The 20,632-nt window shown below is 49.3% G+C and overlaps 1 protein-coding gene across 1 annotated transcript; it reads right to left on the bottom strand.

Annotated features, from left to right (window-relative positions):
• Positions 1-9,067: 9,067 nt before the first annotated feature.
• On the bottom strand, positions 9,068-13,331 carry LOC135978879 (paxillin-like). The gene is made up of 4 exons (XM_065579605.1): positions 13,101-13,331; positions 12,596-12,773; positions 11,602-11,750; positions 9,068-9,736 (listed from the first exon to the last, which is right to left on the bottom strand). The coding sequence occupies exons 1-4, from the start codon at positions 13,287-13,289 to the stop codon at positions 9,470-9,472; spliced, it is 783 nt and encodes a 260-aa protein (XP_065435677.1). The 5' UTR covers positions 13,290-13,331; the 3' UTR covers positions 9,068-9,469.
• Positions 13,332-20,632: the final 7,301 nt, after the last annotated feature.

The raw sequence follows: 20,632 nt of genomic DNA, 5'->3' as shown, positions 1-20,632 counted from the left end.
TCTCTGCCAGACCGAGAGGAGCCACCCCGCGAGTCTGCAGGCACAACAGAGGGTGAGGCAGGGGAAGACGACTGCATCTAATTCTGATCCCCCCTGACGCTCCGGCTTCCCCAGAGCCACAGCACGTAAGGGAGGACCAATCGTCTGCCTGACCCTACCTGTACAGTACCGTCCCTCTGAACTTGTTTAAAATCAAATTTACACATTCGCTTTAATAATTTTAAATGTGTTATCAGTTTAATATCGGCTACGTCCTCTGAGGACTATATATTAAATGGATTTTTGGAACAGGCGCTTGCTCCATCCACTCCGAAACTAATTTCTATAGCAAGGTTGATTTGTTGTATAGTTTCTTTCAATCGGAGCCTTAAATAATTTCTCTAGCGTGTTCTCTAGCTCCTCTGGTTTCTTAGGAGGGGGCATTTTAAAGCTTTATTCTCCCTGCATAGCCCCACCACCTGGTTCAAAGGTGACGGGTGCTAAAAGGATCAAAGTCTCCTTAAGAAGCTCTCAAGTTGTGGAACAGAGCGCTAGGCTCGGCATACAGTCCCTCAAACAAACAGACCACACGGTATACTTCAGTCAAGCAGCAAGTACACCACAAACACACACTGCAGCCACTCAGCCCAGGGGTCACGCAGTTGCTCCTCCTTCACCTGGAGAACCCCCTTGCAAAATTCTCCTGTTCTCTAGTGCTTCTGGTCACTTGAAGGCTGCTAGGCTCAGCACATGGTCCCTCAAACAGACCATGCTCTCGGGTGGCAGGCCACCCCCCCAATCTCTGTCCCCCACCTGCCTAAGACTCTGGGAGGGAGTTGGAGTTGGGGGAGGTGGTCTGGGGTGCAGGCCCTGGGACAAACCCACCCTGCCCAGGGGCCACAGGGAGATGCTGGCAGCCACATGGAGCAAGCAGGCAGGAAGCCGCTCAGCTCTGCTGCGCTGCCTGTGGTCGGTGGGTGGGGGCCTAACAGTGAGGTCGTGTATAGCGTCCCCCTTGGCTGGCGATAGCTGGAAGGGCGCCGTCTTTTGTTTACGGTCTAGCACGCTCAGTCGTATAGTGGTTTTCTTCGTTTTCTTAAGTGTTCGTGGGTTTTCTTCTTTTGATCTGTATAGGTACAATTGTGTATTTTAGTGCACACGCTGCTTTGCGCTTCATGCGCTATCCATGCTTCACGTGACTGAGTTTGCAGGTGATCGTCTTATGGACGTGGGTCGAGCGGTAAATATCAGTAAATATCACAGAGTCCTGACGAAAGGATAAATAGGAGGTTTTGAGAGAAGCGAAGGAAGATCTATCGATCTATCAATTAATTGAAATATTCTGAGAACTTGATGAGCAAGTGATTTCAAACTATGTGCATCTATGATTTGTAGGCTATTAAAGCCTAGAATAGTTATTTTTTCTTGAATATAGGCTAGATTTTCTCACTCTCTCAATGCCTGCCCAAGGATTACCTTTCTCTCTCTTTCACGTATATAGCTTTTGGCAGTGTTTGTGTCTGCGGTATTTTCCTCGAAATTAATTAGCGGTCCTGGGTGAGACGGAAGATAGAGAAGCGAACACTGAGAGAGAGAGGGAGGGAGAGGTCAGCTTTTCTTACAGCATTTTTCTAGGCAATCTGCCCTAAGCATTTTATGCATGGAAAGTGGCAGGCACCAGTCTCCTCTACCTTGCCGCAGGGCAGAAGCCCTGAGCTCCCCCCGCCCCCGCCCCGAGTCTGGTAGGTGGAGAATGGTGGTGGTGGGGGGGGGGGGTGAATGGGGAGCTCCAGGAGCCGCACTGTAACTGTAAAAGAGCCACATGCGGTTTAGCCACCCCGGATAGCGCTTGCACATTTTTTGTATCTGTTTTGCTTCCCTGTCGGCAGCCCTGCTGGTACGGCCCCTTTAATGTCCCTGCCCGCTTTGCCTCCCCTGGCACCTGGCTGCCAACGGGGGTGAGATGTGGGAGTGGCAAAGGGAGCAGCTGCCCTGATCCCAGCAGTTTAAAACAGGGCTGGTTCCAGGCACCAGCACTCTCTCAATGCCTGCCCAATGATTACATTCTCTCTCTTTCACCTATATAGCTTGTTGTCACTTTACGCTCCAGGAAATAGTAACAGACCCCTAGAGACACAAAATATAGACCTAGGAAAGGAAGGAATTTCTTACAACTCCTGGAAAAAACACAGATCCTGGTTGCCTGGTGCTAACTGCTGTGGTGAAGGTACCACTCAACAAGGCAGACAGCTCCATAAGGCAGCTGGCAAAGAAGAGGATGTACCTCCCCGGCGGGCCAGTAAGGAGCTGGTGTACGTCTCGCATAGGCAGGGAGGCAGCAACATCCCTCGAAGGGGGTGATCTGTCTGATGCTGCTGCGATCACTTGCGCCTTCCATCTTTCGATGTGCCTGGAGGCTACGGTGAGGAACTTTGTGGCGAGTGCTGTGCGTGACATCATCAGGAAGCGAATCGCCGTGGCCCCTTCCAGCCAAGATGTCGCCAGGTACCCAGGGGAGCCGTATTTGGAAGACACCTCAGCATCATCACTCTGAGAGCGAGAACTATGCTGGAGAGGACACTGGAGGATACCATCCGTGGGCAGTACATGGAATACCTGAGATGGAAGATGTTTTTCATCAAAGCAGAGTAGTAACTTTGGGGAACCAAGTTGCTTCTATTTGGAATAGCGTCTCCGTGGGGGAGTTACGCTGGAATAGGCACTATGCTTATAGCTATGATGCCAGTCAGATAAGGGTTTGGGGTGCTGTTTTCATTGAGAACATGCTTGGGGTCTAGTTATGTAGCTGGAAATTCTGGTCAGTCACCTCAACACCTGAGTGCTGGGCTAAGAGTCCATGAGGTGACAGGAGGGCTTGTTTTGGGAGGAGCTCTTTTATTAATACCATTGTATGTTTAGATGGGCTCATCTACACCAGAAAAGCGACTCCGTTTAAAGGTGTGATTTATAAACCTCTGCAAAAGCAGGAGTGGCTGTTGCCATTCAGTCGATTAGGAAGAGATTTAAGATAAGAACATCTTATTTTGGTTTAAGTCTCCACACAGGGTGAGTGTGGTTTAAAAAAATAATTTTAAAGATAAAATTGATGCAACTTTCTCATGTAGACAAGGACTAAAGCCCATTTCCGACCGAAGGGTTTCACTGTTTGAGACATGACACCACTGTAACAGCCAGTGCCCTGCAGAAGGAAGAGACCTTTTGCCCAAACAAACAGGGACACGTTTCTAATCTTACCAAAAAAGCAAGGGGTCTTTCCCAGCTGCACAGGGGATGTAGCATCTCCCTCCTTCCTGGCTCATGCTGAAGACACAGAGCGAACTGTGTGGTATTCCACTCATCACCCCTGTAGTATTTGTCAAGCCTGAAGCTCAGTCCAACAGATCAGCCCGTCTGGGTTTAAAAATGTGTTTGGTACCATTCGTAATAGGTTGGTTACCAAATTCTCATCCGTGGCAAACACAAGCCTCTGGTTCTTCCTGAAGCCTGTGCGGCATCTGGGCTCAATCCCTGGATATCATGAGGCACTTAAGGCTCACCCAAGAGGGGGCTGGTGACTGCAGGGAAAGAGGCCTTGCATCGAGTTCTGAGGCCTGTGCCCACCTCCGAAGTTTTGTCAATGGGCCCTAGAGGGAGCTGTGAGCCTTCTCTGAAGCTGGAGTGTCAGCCAAACTCACTCGGGGAAAGGCGAAAACAGGGTGGCTCTGGAAATTAAATACAAGTGTGGCTGCCTCCTCGATCAGGTTTTGTCTCCATGTAAATACCAAGCTGCTCCACACAAGATTAAAGATTCTCACCAAGTCCAAGGTTATTTGGTTCTTGTAGATCCCCTACGTGTTTCTGCAAAAGATTCAGAGCTTGGGGCCTGTTCGTCTTAATCCTCAGCTTCAAACTGATCTTGTACATGCCGCACCTGTGCGTGTGAGGTCTTGACGTGCCTGGAGCCGGTTGTTACTGGGGTTAGATGGGGGTGAGAGAACGTTTGCCAGCCTTTGCATTAGAAATCTCAGTCAAGGCAGTGTTCAGTAGGGGCATTATTTATTGAACTCCATTTGTGTGTTTCGTGTACAGTGTGTAGAGAAAGTCACAGCTCAGATTCCAGAAGAAACACCCCTGGACTTATCCTACAATACCTATTGTATTGGACATGCCTTGCCGCAGTTCAGATTCTTTATGTAAACCAGCTCAAGGCAGGGACTGGCAAAGCGTGCAGGTCGAATCACTCCCAGCCCCATTAGCTAGTAGCCCCAGCCTTCAGCACAAATAGCAGGAGACACAGCTAGTAGCCTCCCTCCTCTCTGGAAGGCCCCACCTAACCTCAAAGGCCGATTGCTCCACGCCACTTACCCCACTCAGCCAGCAGCAGAGCGGGAGGCACACACAAGGTCTGGTTCTCCGGCTTGGGAGATTCTGTAAATAGTCAATGACACCCACCACCACCACCACGGCAGGGCGCTGCACTCCTAGGTCCTGTGTTAATGGGAAGGGAGAATTATGCTGGAAACTGGGACGCAGCAAGTCAAAAAAGGAGAAAGCGTGAGCGAAAACTACTTACTGTCATTAACCACTGCAAGTCTCTGAGGTGGTAGGTCCCCAGCTGTCAACATCACAGGTCACCATATTCCAACTGACACTATGAACCAGCCCAGCCTGGGAAGAGAGAAGGGGACTGGGACCTCAGCTGGGAGGCCGAGAACTGAATGGAATGTGGAGATTGAACAATGCGAATTATTTTTGTCCAAACAGGCTGTTGCTGGGACTGTTAGCATGAAGGATTTTGCAACCAGCGCTATGAAACAACAGCCAAATCCTCTCTCCGTCCCACTGCATTTTTGGGAGCAAGGGAAAATGGCTGGTGCAAAAACAAGAACGGGGGAAGGTGACATTTTAGTCTTTCCCCTAAACTAGATATTTTTAAAGGAATATATTCCGTTGCCCAGAACCAGGCAAACACCAGAGGTGGGTGATTTCTGGCCCTGTGTATGTGCTAAACCAAAACAGCACTACATTCAGCTACATATTTAACATGAAAAAAAAAATATATATATATATATTGTGCTCATAACAGGGCCCGGTTAATGGTGCTGGGAGAAGCTTTAACTTCTTTTTAAGTGGTGAATTAAAGTTCTAAGTCAGGGACCTTAACAGTGCATTCCTGTCAACTTTTGGATTTCATACATGCGCACAGCACACAGATAGCGTCAAGAGTTTAGGATTAGCCAGCTTGGGAGAATTTTAATTAGGAATTCCTGCTGTTGTACTGCCGCCTGCCAATCCAGACGCTGCTTGTATGCTCTGGTGCTGGATCGGGTGGATTTGAATAAATCAGTTTAGGTCTCAGCTCTATAAAGGCCACTTCATTTTCCTCACATACCCATGCTCAGATATCTGAAATCAGACCAGTTCCTCCAACTTTCCAAGTGCAAACTGGGAGTTAACTCGTCTGCAGGAAGGCTACAGATTTTTTCTTAACAGCAGCTTTCTATTGACCTCAGGTTTACTGCATTACTGTGCACAGACCAGGTTCCTGCCCAAAGCCTTGTTTTCATTTGCTTCTTGGGGATCATTCCTTGTGAAGGTCAAAGTCCCAGAGCTAAGCCCTATTTTCTTCTTGTGCTACTGCCATTGGCCTGTATAAGTCCCTTTAGACTGTGAGCTCTTTAGGGCAGGGATGACATTTTCTGTTCAGGCATGTGGGGTTTTTTTTTTTTTTTTTAATTGTTATTACTGCAAACAGCCTATACATCTGTGGTGTTATGTTGAATAATCAGTGGTATGATTACAAGTGCTTAGCACAGAGGTGCATCAGGAAGGTTACAATGCAGTCCAGGGGGGTTAAATGTAGGTTGTGATTTCCAGATGCTGTCAGTAAGATCACCATGCAGAGGTTGAGAACGACTGGAGGGTATTAGCACTCTTCATGACCCAGTGTCCAAGCAGTTATTGCATGGCCCTAGGGTGTGGCAATGCCAGCATATTGTGCTGAGAAGGATGAAGTGAGTGTGTCAGGATTCACGTCTGCTTATTGCACAAGTGACAGTTTCAGTTTTACATCTCTGCCCTGTCCAGGCTAAGGTCGAAACCGTACTAATAAAAATCACCCTCCTCAGCTCTTGCCAGCATGGCCTTTGGTTTCTCCATCGTGGAAGGCAAGAGGAGCTACAGACGATGGATGCTTTGAACCATTTCCACAAGCCTAGAAATGAGTGGAACCAAGTCAAGTGAAAATAATGGTAAAATTTTATTAGCATAATCATAGGGATTTTAAATGGAAAAAGCAGAGTTAGACATTTACAAGGAAAAACAAATGAAGTAACTGTCGACCCAGAGGGAAATCCCCCCAAGCTATTCGGGGCGTGATTTGATTGAGACCCACCTTGTCTGATAGCTCTTTGATTGCACTGCCAGAGTTCATCAGATTAGGAGATCATTGTAAACAGAGCACTGAGGCCTTTCAAGACAACATTATAGTAACCCTAACACAAAACCTTTCAAAGAAACAGGGGTGTAGCTAGAGCTTAACTTGCCTCTGAATGGGCAGCTGCCCGGCCTCTGCATGCAGTCTTGTAGCTCCTCAGTGGTTGTGTACTGTACACACCTGCCTCCTGTGTCCAGTTTAAGCCTGAATTACCCATCTCAGCCTTCCAAAAGCACATTCTCGCCTAACCCCTCTACCCAACCACTCCTTGGGACACGTCCCACTACCTGCAACAGTGCAGTAGTACAACTTGCTGGTCTGCACTTTAGCACCATCAGTATCTGTGAAGTATGCTTGCTAATCACGCAGGGCAGTCTTAACACATCCCTTTCCCCAGTTTGCTCTGTACAGCATTTCAAATGTTCCAGTCTAAACTGTACTTGAATTTAGGAAATTTAAAATGGGTATTTCTGACCCTCCTACTGGCAGCAGCCAGCTTGAGGGAAAGTAACATTTGGAGGCAGCAATGAGCATAGGACCCATCCCCAAACCAGTTTAAATCCCAATTGATCAGGAAACCTCTCAACATTTTGCTAAGGCAGTAATGGTCATGGAGACTACTAAACCATTATTAAAAGGGGATGAAACGGTTTTGCTCTGACACTGGGATACTGTAACAAGATTTTCCCCTTTTACAGCACCTTCCTTCCAAGGGTCTCAAAGCCCTTCAGAAATATCCATGAATTAAGCCTCAACACCCCAGTGAGGTAGGTTAAGTATTATCCCCATTTTACAGATAAGGAAACGGAGGCACAGAAGGTTATAAACTCGCTCAGTATCACACAGAAATGCAGTGGCAGAGACACTCCCAGTCCTGTGCACTGGACACAGGACCGTTCTCCCAACCAGCGGGGTCAGAACAAGTGTCAGTTTCAGCAGGAAGCTCAGAAATCCCAATTTTAAGTAAAACTAATTTCAACTCCAAAATGACCATTTAGACAGTTTCTTGCCTTGGGAACTTCCCAAAAGCTGTGCTCTACCCAACTGGAGTAGCTTTTTGTTTTACCACTTGTTCCACAAAACCCTGCTTTCACAACCACAGACTGAGGCTCATTTGTATGGAAAACCAGTGAAAAACAGTTCCACTTATTCAAGGATGGTAGTGAAGCATCGAGCTAAGGTTATTTAAAATAGTAAGCTAGGATCCCTCTGTTAAAGTGAGGGTTTGTTTCTTACACAGTTAATCCCAGAACTCCCTATGCCTTTTCCATTTTGAACATTTTGTAGCCACCCCAATGTGCCATGCCTTAATAACCAAAGATCTAGAATCTTCTAGAGTCATATTTTAAAACCTTCTTCTCACTGAACCACTTTCACCATTAGTGTAGAACACTGTAGGGTTGTTTCTAACACAATCCTTTGTCCTTCTACATCACCCTCCTTCTCAAGATCTGAAAGTGCCTTTGACAAATATGAACTAAACCTCAAAATCCTACAAGGCGGGAATATTGCCCCATTTTGCAGATGGGGAAACTGAGGCACAGAATGGCTAAGTGACTGGCCTAAGGTTACACGGCAAGTCTGTGGCAGAATCAAGCACAGATTCCAGATCTCCTGACTCCCAGCCCTTTTTTTCAACCCCAGGACCATCCTTCCCACCTAAGGGGAGAACTCCCCTTCCCGAGTTAACCCTCTGCTCTCATTTCTGATGGTTGAAGAGGAATAAAACTATGAAGGTGGACTTTGGGTTCTCCATCTCTGCATCATGTGGCACTGAATTAAGACTCACTTTTTGTTACCCTGGAAGTCGGGCTTTGGAGAAAGGCAGGTAAGTCAAATACAGCAGTTTGCAGGTTACAAAATAAACTTTCCAGGTGATCTGAGATAATTAAAAGAGCTATTCACAGCTCACCTGCTTGTGCTAGCAAACAATACAAGTCACATTCCCTTCCCCTGCAAAACCCAGAGCCTTCCCAACCCCCAGTAAAAAGAAAATACTTCATGTTAATGGTTTGTTAGACCCAAGCATTGAGGTTACAGATGCAGTAACCAGCACAACTGGTACCCTGCCTAGAACAGCACAGTGTGAGATATAATATAAGTAGCTTTCTTAAAATCACTTCAAAACCAATTTCTGTAGAAGAGGATTAAAAGTAAATTAGTTCTGAACTCAAACCTCAGTGTAGAAATCTACAGTTTTTATCAAAGCATACAGTATTCAGTTCCATAGCAAAACTCCAAGGGTCAGATACACCAGACCTCGGGGACTTTCTCTGCATTTTCTTTTAAAATTAATTGGTGCCAGTCTCCTCCTCCTCTCCGAGGAGCAGCAGAATTAGGAGCATTTGCCCTACCCACTCCTGGGGAGTTGGGGGTGTCCAGCACAAAATAGGACACTCCATTCAGGAGGGGGAGAGAATCACAAGCTAGAAAAACAGAGTAGCCCCCTACTTCCCCTTTCTAAAAAATAAGTGGCATCAATTCCCTGCAGTGTTACTGAACTGGAAAGACTCCACTGCAGGGTCTTTACAGCTTCTGGGGCTGCTGCTGTAATCGTAGTAAATCCCGTGTGCCCCAGGACTCGACCGTGCACAGCCCGGGCAATGCAGAGCTCAGAGCATGGCCCTTGCTGTACAGCAGCAGAGCTACTGCTTGGGTCACACAGCGCTTAACTGCCCCAGCGAGAGAGAAGTGTCACCAAAGCCAAGGACCTTTGGCTTGGAAGTGTCACATGTTGGCTCAGGGAGAGCTGACTCAAGGCTTTATCCAGCCCTCTCCTTGAGAAAGGCATCTCCTCGGTAGCGCTTCAGGCTCCTCTCGGCTGTCAACAATCATACAACACTTTAATGATGGGGCTCAGCATCTCCCCACTGAAACACAACATGGGCATTTCCAGTTTAATGGTCCGTCTCATCTTTCTGGAGCAGCACTTAGCACCCCCCTTCTCCGTCTCCCCCCTCCCCCGGCAAGGTTTCTAAATCACAGTAATGCTCAGAGAGACTCGGCTGCCTAGTGAGGTGGCAGAAAGATGCTCCGTTCCCAGCTAGGATGCGTCTAGCAGAAGAGTTTGAGGAAGCAGTTCTGACAGTAGGGCTTGTCATTCTGTTCCTTGAAGGTTCCTTTGTTGAGCTGCTTGAGGCAGAAGGCACAGACAAAGTGTTCTGGGTGAAATTTCTTGGCCATGGCGGTGATGCAGCGTCCCGTGATGGGCTTCTGGCAGCCGGAACACAGCGAGCCGCGGCGTTCGTGATAATGCACCTCACAGTAGGGCTGCCCATCGTGCTCAAAGAAGCTGCCGTTGATGAACGGCGTGAAACATTCCTGCAGGAGGTGGAAGCAAAAGGGAACAGATTGATATGGCAAGCTGGGGACACAGGCAACTCCACAATCCATGCCTTCGCCTGCCATGCCCCTAGCTGCCTCCTGCAGGAAGTGGGCAGGGTGAATCATCTTCATCCAGCAGAAAGGGGCTGCAGAAGTACTGCTGCAAAGATGATGGGTGCCCAGCAGACACAGGGTTACTGAGCATAAGCAGGCAGATGCAGCAACTGGGAGGGAAAATAAAGCCCTCAACTATACTTCATGTCCCTTTACTCCAGGCTGGCTTTATTAACACAAAGAAAATCCAAACCCAAGAGCAAAACTACTGAGAACACTTGATAAGCAACACCAGAGCCTCTCCTGCTTCCAATAAGCTGGGAGGGAAGAGAACACCCCCATCCACAGAGACAGCTGCCACCATAACAGCTTTTATAGCCCATCCACCCCAGCTCACCCAGGTGATAGGCAGGGAAGAATTCCTTATGCTCCAGGGCATCACGAGCACCTTTTACCTTGTCACAATGGGCTGGTTTTCATTTCTTTAGCTGTATCTGTCCTGCTTACGCTCATATCAGTGAAAAAGAAGGTGACGGCCAGTAGGGTTTTTTTTAAATTACCCATTTAGAATGCCAGATATTATGCATATTCCCTGGGACAGCACCCTCCTTCTTGACTCATCCCAGACTATACACATACAAGAGTCACTTCACCACTGAAATACAATGGCAGGCAGAAGGTGACAGCCACTGGAGAAATGTGGAGGGGGAGAAATTTTGGGCAAGGACCCTGGGGGACAAGTCCATACCCTTACAAAAGCGATACTGGGTCTTTTAATGTCTAGGAAGAGAAGCTGTTAGAGACCAATTTTTTAAGAGGCACCCATCTCTCTATAATGGTTATCACTGTCTAAGCCCCAGGCAGGTATTAATGGCTGTACCTTCACTACAGTCATGGGAAGTTAGGAGGAACTCCCCCACATTTTACAGGTGGGGAAACTGAGGTATAGAGCCATTAAGGGACTTGCCCAGGGTCACACGGGTCAGCAGCAAAGTCAAGAACAGAAGCCAGATGTCCTGAGTCCTAGTTTTGTACTTGAACGTCCAGCCCATCCTTCCTCCCTAGGGACACACACACACTACCGCAAGTGCACGCATGGTTGGACATCTACTTAGTCACAGGCAGATGCAAACTGAGCCCTGCGTGCAGGCATCCAGCAGGGTGCAGCCACAGTAAGTGCATATCCAGGCATGTTCTCACACAGGGAACTGCAAGGAACTCCAGTTGCCTGCAGCATTGAAAGGCAGCAGGCTCCTGGGAGCCTGATGCTGAGACTACTAAGCCATCCACCTCCATTCGAAAACAAACACTGGAAATTGGCCTGACTTTAACAACAGAAAGACAGAATCTGCCCGAAAGTTGCTGCCCCCACTAACAGGCAGCAGCGTGAAGAATGCCCAGCAACATCTCCTGAGCAGAAGAGCCTGAAGCCAGGTCCAGGCAAGGATGAAGCTGGTCAGCTGCTCACAAGAGACTGCCAGAATTTCTATTCACAGGGTGCTGAGGCGGAGTGCTTAGAAAGCTTAGCTCACTATTACTAAGAAACCACTGGAAAAATTCTGTGCTTATCAGTGAACTGCTGCAGAAGCCCATAACTGTGGCTATGGGGCAGGGGGAGGGAATTAAGCCCCTAGAGAATTGAATGGAAACAGGCAGAGAAGCAAGAGGGTGCGTGGTCACTATCACACTATGTATTTTCTTGGGCTGGCTGTCCTGTGCTGGCACAGACCCCTTGTTCTGATCGAGGGAACCACCTAGGGGACTTGGGAGAGGGGTCAGGTGCCAGTGGGCAGCACAGGCTCTCTTACCCGACAGACAAAGCACTCAGGGTGCCATAGGGTATTCAAGGCAGAGATGTAATTTTCCAGGATGGCCCGGGCGCAGCCCCCACACTTCGGAGCGAACATGTCGAAGTAATCCTTGCGGCAATAGGCTTTGCCATCCTTCTCATGAAACCCTGCCAAGGACACAAGGGAAAAACAGAGTCAGACAGCATCAGCTTGTGACCTTCCTTCATGGGAATACCCAGCCAGACTCCATGGGGCAAACAGGGTGGCTGGGATCCCCAGTCACAGACCAGAGGTATCCCTTATTCTGCTATAGGAGGAGCACATGCTACACCTCCTGTAGTCTCCATGTGGAAATAGCGATCACTGTTAGCTCCCCATCCACTAAGTAACACCACAGTCCCTCTCTACCCCCACACCCCCCATTTTCTACATCACTTGCTCTAGGACAGTAGTCCCCACACTTTTCAGGTCGTGCCCCCCCTTATCCCTGTCCGTGCCCCACTCCCCGAAGCTGCGTTTGGGGGCGGGGCCGTGACTCCTGGGGGCAGGGCCGGCTTTAGGACGATTCAGCCGATTCGGCTGAATTGGGCCCCGCGCCAAGAGGGCCCCGCGCTGCAGCTCTCCACCCCGCCCCCAGCTCACTTCCCCGGCCCCTCCTCCCCTCCCCTGAACGCCCCGCCCCCTCCCCTGCTCCCGTGAATCCTGAAAAGAAGCAGGGGCGGGCCAGCAGCACAAGGTAAGCTGGGGTGGTGGTGGGGGCGTGAGAAGGGCTCCGGGGAGGCGCGGCCCCGTCCCTGCAGGCCCCAGCGGCTCTGGCCCGGCCCGGTCCCTGCGGCTCGGGTCGGCTCCGGATCCCCCCCCCTCCCGCGGCGCGGCTCGGGTCTCTCCCCCCCCCCCCCCCCCCGCGGCATGGCTCGATTCCTGGGGGCGCTTTTCTACTCGACAGTACAGCACCAGACCCCCGCGTGCATGGCCAAGAGAGACTTCTACTGACACGCGCTGGCTCAGGGACTCACGTCGAGGATGGGCCCGTTGCAGTAGTAGCAGCGAGGGGAGAAGAGATTATGATAGTCCTTCTCACAGTAGGGCTGACCATCACGTTCAAAAAAGTTGCGTGACCCAATTTCCTCCTGGCAATGGGTGCAAACGAAGTGCTCTGGGTGCCAGGTTTTCCCCATGGCTGTGACGACCTGTAGGGAAGATGGAGCAGTTATGGGGGACGACTCTACTTCTTTGCTGTGGCAACTCACGTGACAACACACCAGGTAGAGTTTGGCACTAACTACACGTTCTACTACTCAAGGGAGCCCTGGACTGGGGTAGCATGAAAACTGAATTACCTATCATCTCAGGAGAGGGCAGTCCCTCAAGGGCAGGGTAGAGGTCACTGGAGGAGCTTACAGCGTACCTGGCCAGTGGATAAATAGAGTACTTCAGTTTCTTCAGCATCGCCAGTCCCTTCAGCCTCATGATACAGCCCTCCCAGTTACTCCTTGCTGTTGCCAAGGCTTAGCAACAAGATGCTGCCTTAGACTCATCTGTCCAGCAATTGGTTTCTTGCAGGCTCCACAAACACCTTTGGCAACGGTAGCTACTCCCAGTTTGTTCAGGTCAGACTGGAGGCTTCCCAACATACTGTCCAACTGGCTGCCAGGTTTTGGGGGTGCAGACGGAGGGGAGCTGCCCCCAGCTTTCCCCTGGGCCATGAACTGCAAAGAAAAAACCCAGAGACTGTAAGGCAAGCACTGTACAGCTCCTCAGGGATTTCTGCAGTCTCTGAACGTAAGAACAGCCATACTGGGTCAGACCAAAGGTCCATCTAGTCCAGTATCCTGTCTTTCAACAGTGGCCAATGCCAGGTGCTTCAGAGGGAATAAATAGAACAGGTAGTCATCAAAAGATCCAACCAACTGCCCAAAGCTCTTCAGCTGTCCTGTATATGGACAGACCAGGACTTGCTCTGGGGAGGCTAATGTGTCTGCAGAAGCCAGTGAGAACAGGAGCAGGTGCAGAGATGCACCTTTGTTACAATGAGGCTGACACAAAAGTGTGGCTTACCCAGAGACCCCAGGAGCTAGAACAGCAGAGTGTTGAGGGGTGGAGATTTGGCTCTCCTCACCCTCCCAATAAAGCAGAGATTACTGGAAAAAAAATGCTTCTGGGCTGCTGGTAGAGCCTCCACGGAGATCTTCCCTTTACCTCATAGGTTCCTGGCTGGCTTACAAAGGCAGAGACATGCCCTCTGAGTGGTTCCCAAACTGTCTCCCCTTCCCTGTCTCATGCAGTTGTTGCTGTCTCTCCGGTCTCTTCTCTCCTCTCCTTCACAGTCTCCTTCTCACCCTCCCACACCTTCTTGTCTCTTCTTTTCAGGGTATTTTCCCCCTTTTCCTTCTGCATCGTTTTTCTCTCTCTTCTGTGCCCTCTTGGGTAGCTCTGACCCCACACCCCAGCTTCACCAAAGGCTGTAATGGGAGCAGCGAGGGAAGGTGGGGAGCATTCAAGGAATCACCTGTTGCTTTACCTGCAGATGTGGCAGCTCAGCAGTAGTGTGTGCGCCTGCATGGGGAGGAGGTGGCAGGCCAGCAAACACTGCACAATACACGTGAGAGATTAACCGGGGGAGTGTGGAGAGGGGATAAGAAAGGTCTTTGGAAGCCCACTTTGGGAATCACCTTAATGAATACTTAACTTTGAACCCTGTTTTCCACTGGGAGGGGGGAACAGATACATTGTCTTTAGTAATAGAACCTCAAGAGGAAGTGGGGAGAGGAGAGAGGAAGTGTGCAGGACTTTGCTCTTTACGGTCTCTTTGGATGCACAAGCAGCCAATCACTGATCCACATGCAAAAGGTACCACAAAGCTGCTAGATTGAAGGGTCTCAGACCTCTGCGCCATGCAGCTGTCATTACAGTGACTCCAAGCACCCCAGACCAGCATGCGGTTAGTCTGGAGTAAGCCATCAGACTGCTCCGGAAGAGCCCAAATATGCACTCACACCATGCACAGGCGGCTAGCTAGAACCTGCCCACTCCTGCATTCACTCAATGCCTGCCTGGCCTGATGCAGAAAGCCTCTCAATAGGTGGCTTGGAGACAGACAGCAGATCCAATTCATCCTTCCAAACATTTTCAGCCCTTTCTGGAGTGACTGTTGAGCTTCTGACTTGCTCTCTTTCCCGGTCTTCTCCTGGCTTGCTCTTAGTAGGGCCACCTTTCCTAGGAGTTCTCTCTCTGCTCTGCCTCTTTTTAACCATATCAGGAGAGTCATCTGTCCTGCTTTCATGCTCAATTTCAGCATCCTGCTTCTGTCCTTGTTCTGCTCCAAGACCCAACTGGCCTTTAGTATCTGGGAAGACATCCCACCGGTCCACAGCCACAATAGGAGGCTCACACGCTGACGGCAAGACATGGTCATTCTCAGAATATAGCTCTGGTATAAGCTCAGATAGCTCCAGAGCCCACAGCTGATCTAAAGCTGCTTCCATTTTTCCATCCTTCTGGGAAGGAAAGGCTGAATTATCCCTGAAAATGGCCTGCTCTGCTGATTCCTTGGGTGTCTGCCCCTTCACTCGGCTGGTTATGCTAGGGCTAGAAACAGGAACAGTTGTGAGCTTGGTCTCAGTTCTGTGCTCTTTCTTTTCAGTGGCTTTTGCCTCATCAAGCCCCTGACTGTGGGCCTCTGCACTAGAAGGAACAGACAGAGATTCCGTCTTGGAGGATATCATGGCCTGCGACACCTCTCTAGGAGGATTTGACTTTTGGCTCAGCCTGACTGAGCTCAAAGAAAGCACATGATCCCCAAAAGGAGCAGAAATAGCAAAGTCCTCTGGAAGTGACTGACCCATCCGAGCCACAGAGCGGAGCTGTGGAGTGGTGGCAGAACGTCCTGGAATAGCTGCAACTGCAGCGCTGCTGCCTTCTTCTTCAATATGAAGGACTTCCAAGGTGGCAGGTGGCAGCAGGGCTGGTAGGTCCCTGCTGTGGCCTGTCCCATGGGGTTTTGACTGGGGCAGCAGAACTGTACGGGAAGAAGAGTCGATTGAGTCTGGATTTGTTGGGCTGGAAAGCAGCTCCAGGGAGGGTTCAGAAATCAGTGACAGAGTGGAAACAGCCTGTAAAAACGAGACAAGAAAAGAGGAACAGAGAGGGGGGAAGATAGAGACAGAGGTGAGGAAAGGAAAAGAACAAGGCACAACATGGCAGAACAATCAAAGCCTGCAAACCACAGAGCCCTCCTGACATGAAGCCATGAAGGTAGCCGGGATGGACAAGTGGGACCTCAGAGTGTGGAATGTGAACACACAGCTGTGCCCCTTCTCAAAGGAGGGTGCTGGGAATGAGGAAAGATCATGCAGCCATTCATTGAGTACTTTTTCTTAGGCTCTTCAAAGCCGCAGTTAATTCTTTCTCCTGTAAATGGGGCTGGTGCATCTGCCCCAAGGGCCCAGCCCATTAGACCAAGACTGATAGTCACATTAGCAACTTTCTCTGAATCAGACACTTGCATTTATTTGCATAGAAATTTACATACTTTTCGAAGAAAACAATGAAGCATGTAAGCCATAATATTTGCCTCCCTGATACAGTAGCCTCAGGGCACTCACGGCAAGAGGAGCACATGACTCAGGCTCTGGCCTGCTCAAATCACAAGGCTCTTCTCTGGGTCGAATACATGATGAATCAGAGGGAAGCATTCTAGGACTTCAGAGGCTGTCCTTCGGGAGCCCTGCATTAACTCTCTTCTTCCTCACCCATCCCACTTTTCTTGCCCCTTTTATATTTGGGTGAGAGAAGTATACATTTTGTTCCAAAACATGCTCTGAAATGGTCAGGGGCAGGTACTCTGGTTTTAGTTCTCCATTGCTTATATTTTAAAGCTGATAGATCATGGCTCTGATCCTGTCCACTATGTCAGCTCCTACGTGACAAACAGGAATTCTTTCCATTTCTTTAAGGGAGTAGAAATTAGCGTAGCTTGTTATGACAGTAGGGTTACCATATTTTCAGTGTCCAAAAAGAGGACACTGCATGGGCCCCCGGCCCCACCCCAACTCCGCTCCCTTCCCCGCCCCTTCCCGGCCCCGCCACAACTCCGCTGCTTCCTGTGAACAATTGATTCGCGGGAAGCCTGAAGCAGGCACGCAGCAGGTAAGCTGGGGCTGGGGCGGGGGGCCCTGGCCTGGCCCCCAGCCCTGCACCGCTGGCCCCGGCCCTGCACCGCCGGCCCCTCCCTCCTTATTTTCCTGGACATGTCCGGCTTTTTGGGATTTCCTCCCGGACGGGGATTTGAGGCCCAAAAAGCCGGACATGTCCGGGAAAAGACGGACATGTCCGGGAAAATCCGGATTTATGGTAACCCTAGTTCTGTGCAATCCCAAACCAGCCCCTGTGGCCTACTAAATCTGCCACGCACCCAATGACTCCTGATCTGGGGAATTTATCCAGGTAAAAGGATCATTTTTTAAAATGAAGTTTATAGCCCATTTCCTTACAGAGTTAGCTTATAGCCACTTTGGGGGGGGGGGGAGGGGGAAAAGTATCATAGCTGAGATCACTTGGTTTGTCTCTGATGATAAAAGGATTTCTCATTCTCCCTCTTACAACTTGTTGTCTGTGGTGTGTGTTTGCATCTGTGATGTGCTTGCTGCTTGAGTGAAGTATATAGTGTGCTCTGTTTGATTAAGGGATCCTGTGCTGAGGCTTGCCGTATTCAAGTGCAGAGGTGGTTAAGGAGGCTTTGATGACCAAGGTCTTTAGCATCTATCAATCCTTTAACAGGGGGTGGGCTCCTCAGGAAGAACAAGGCTTTAAAAAGCCTGCTCCTAAAAGACCAGCGGAGCTAGAGAACAGGAGAGTTTTATGAGGGAATTCTCCAGGTGAAGGAGAAACAACTAGATGACCTTTGGGGTGAGCCTGTTGTCTCTAGTGTATTTGTGGTGTGCTTACTACTTGATTGAAGTATATAGTGTGGTCTGTTTGAGGGACCTTGTGCTGAGGCTAGCAGCCTGCTATGCAAGTGGAGAGCTGCATAAGGAGGCTTTAATCCCCAAGCCCTTTACCACCCATCAACCCCTAACCAGTGGGTGGGGCTATTCAGGGAGAACAAGGCTTTAAAAAGCCCTCTCCTAAGGGATGAGAGAAGCTAGGGAACAGGAGTGGATAATGTGAGTTTTATGAGGCCGTTAACCAGGTGAAGGAGAAACTCTGTGACCCTTGGGGTAAGTTTGTTGTGTGTGGTGTAGTGTGGTTGCTGCTTGACTGAAAGATCCTTGGAGGGAACTTGTGCTGAGCCTAGTGGTCTGCCAGGCAAGTTGAGAGCTTTTTAATGAGGCTTTGGTGGCCAAGCTCTTTAGCACCCAACAAGCCTTACCAGCTGGTGGGGCTCCTCAATATGATGTCCCTGCACAGCTTACCTCTTAATTCTTGTTTGCCTGAGTTGAGCACTGGAGTAGGGAGACAGGTCTGGGTAGGGTGTTTGTGCAGCGGTAACACAAGGAACAGGACTGCTATTGCAAGAAACTGTAAGTACCTTATGTATGACTGACTATGTTTGAGATAGTTATGTGAGAGCAGAAAAGAGCATTGGGGCTACTGTATAGCGCAGGGGTGAGGGTTGGATTAAGGTGGGGGCTTTCAAACTGGGGGTTGCGAGGTAATTACATGGGGGTCATGCGCTGTCAGCCTCCACCCCAAACCCCACTTTGCCTCCAGCATTTATAAGGGTGTTAAATATATTAAAGTGTTTTTAATTTATAAGGGGGGGGGTCGCACTCAGAGGCTTGCTATGTGAAAGGGGTCACCAGTACAGAAGTTTGAGAATCATTGGATTAAGGCATATACTAACTAAGCTACAGGTTGGGGCCTCGCACTATGAGGAGTCTCTTAAAAAACAAAAACAAAAAAAAAAAACCTGACTCCATTTCAAATGTGAAAATCAGTTGATAAATAAAGGAGATACATGAAAAAGAAGATTCTCTCTAAATATAGACACTTTTATTCAAATATGACAAATATATACATCTGATTACACAAATACCCATACGCCTACCCTACCTCTACCCTTCACTAATTGTTCATTATCGACAGGCGGGAGGCCAGGGCTGAGGGGAAAAAAGATAATTGCACTTGTAAAATGAGTATTTCTACGCATGAGTGTGCTATCAGTCTCCTAAGGCAGCATTTTGTGGGCCAGTTGCTGCTGGTAAAATTCTGACCTTGCCTTCAAAACTTATTCATAACTCCAAGAGTGCCTAGGCTGTCAGAATGGGAGTAGGACCATTCAACTGTGTCCCAGAGAGTCGCATCAATGTGCCTCTGTCTCCCTTAGCTCCTCCAGTTCAGCCACCCTGGTCTCCGAAGCCCGTACATGGTCTCTGAGCGCCAGGAGCTCCTTGCACCCGAGTTCACACACGTCACCTACCAGCTAATCCTGCATGCTGCATTCAGTGCAATAAACTGGATAGCCCCCACTCTGGTGCTGGACTTCTGCCTGCAGTCTCTTTACTTCTGCAGCTCTTTCCTTTCTTGTTTGTTTTATTTTTATCAGGGTTTTTTTATTGCCTTAAGTTTAAGGAACATTAATGAAGTATATCTGTTCTCCCCCACCCCCCATCTCTCTCAAAACTCTCCTGTTCCCTAGCTCCCCTGGTGGCTTACAAGCCAGGTTTTAAATACTGGTTCTCCCTGAGTAGCCCCCACCCCCTGGTTAAGTGCTAAAGAACTTGGCCATCAAAGCCTCCTTAAGAAGCTCTCAGCCATGCCTAGCAGGGCCCAAGCTGAGCACAAGGTCCATCAGACAGACAGACCACACTCTAGACTTTAGTCGAGCAAGTAAGCAAACCACAAACACCCACTACAGAAACCAAACTGACCCCAGTTGCTCCTCCTTCACCTGGAGAAACCCTTGCGAAACTCCCATTAGCAGCTCCTGTTCTCTAGCTCCTCCACAGAGTCAGCACCTATGGTCTGTAGCTTGTGTCTGGTGTGTGCTTGCTACTTAACTGAAGTATACAGTGTTGTCTGTTCCTTTGAGGGACCCTGTGCTAAGCCTAGAGACCTGCTAGGAACTTGAGAGCTGCTTAAGGAGGCTTTAATGGCCAAGCTCTTTAGCACCTATCAACCCCTAGCCAGGGGGTGGGGCTCCTCAGGGAGAACAAGGCTTCAAAAAGCCTGTTCCTAAGCAGGCAGAGGAGCTAGAGAACAGGAGCAGCTCACCTGAGTTCTGTGAGGGGGTTCTCCAGGTGAAGCAGGAGCAAGGACATGACCCCTGGGGTGAGTGTGTCTGTAGTGTGTGTTTGTGGTGCAATGTAAGGCTGATGTGAAGTAGTGTCTATGGGACAAAGATGTCAAGTCTGTGGATGTAAGAGCTTTTTTTAGCTGATGCCTTCAAACAGAATCAGGCATCTATTGAGGGCAGGCCACAGAAAGAGGGGTTTAAAACTGGGGGGAAGGGAGGATCCCATTTCGACCCTGGGAAGAGAGAAGGGGGCTGGGACCCTAGAGCCCAGAAGGTGCTATCAGTGTAATTCCACTGATCACCTGAGGAATAAATGCCCTGTGCTAGGAGGAAGCAGGCAAACAATAGTTCCTTAGTTCTGCTGTCCTCAACACAGAATTCCCCCAAGCAATTGAAACCTATCACATTGCTTCTGTGAGGTTAGCCTCTGCAGAATCTGATATGGAGCATGTTAAGGCTGTCTAAATTGCTGGTAGGTAATATCTGGGCCCCTGCATCTCTCTGCCCCAAGTCTCTCTGGTTAAGCAGAGTGTGGTCCAAAGGCCAGTATGTTGCCTGGCCAAATGGCAGTGGTTGTGGGGGTGGGTGAAAGCAGATTCCTCATACCACTAGCTAAAATCCATGTGGTTTGTAAAGTGTTTTGACTGGGGGGGTAATGGAACACCTCCTATTTGACCTCCTCCTGGGTCAATGATTTTTTCCGTCTAGCTCAGGTTAAAGCATTTGCCTGCAGCAGGAGGGAATTTTAGGCTGGGACCCCCTGAGGGAAAGGGTAAAGTCTTAGGAACTGCTGAGACAATGGGAGAGAGTCTC

The sequence above is a fragment of the Chrysemys picta genome, unplaced genomic scaffold (assembly GCF_011386835.1).
Source record: "Chrysemys picta bellii isolate R12L10 unplaced genomic scaffold, ASM1138683v2 scaf500, whole genome shotgun sequence".
Lineage (NCBI taxonomy): Eukaryota > Metazoa > Chordata > Testudines > Emydidae > Chrysemys > Chrysemys picta.
The sequence above is the reverse complement of the archived record's forward strand: the minus strand, read 5'-3'. Positions and strand labels throughout refer to the sequence as shown.

Excerpts from the sequence above, each read along its gene's own strand:
- LOC135978879 (XM_065579605.1), bottom strand. The coding sequence starts at position 13,289 with ATGGCCCAGGGGAAAGCTGGGGGCAGCTCCCCTCCGTCTGCACCCCCA. Across the intron at positions 12,774-13,100 it reads TGAGTCTAAGGCAGCATCTT|GTCGTCACAGCCATGGGGAA; the intron begins GTTGCTAAGCCT and ends TCTTCCCTACAG. Across the intron at positions 11,751-12,595 it reads CGGGCCCATCCTCGACGTGA|GGTTTCATGAGAAGGATGGC; the intron begins GTCCCTGAGCCA and ends TGTCCTTGGCAG.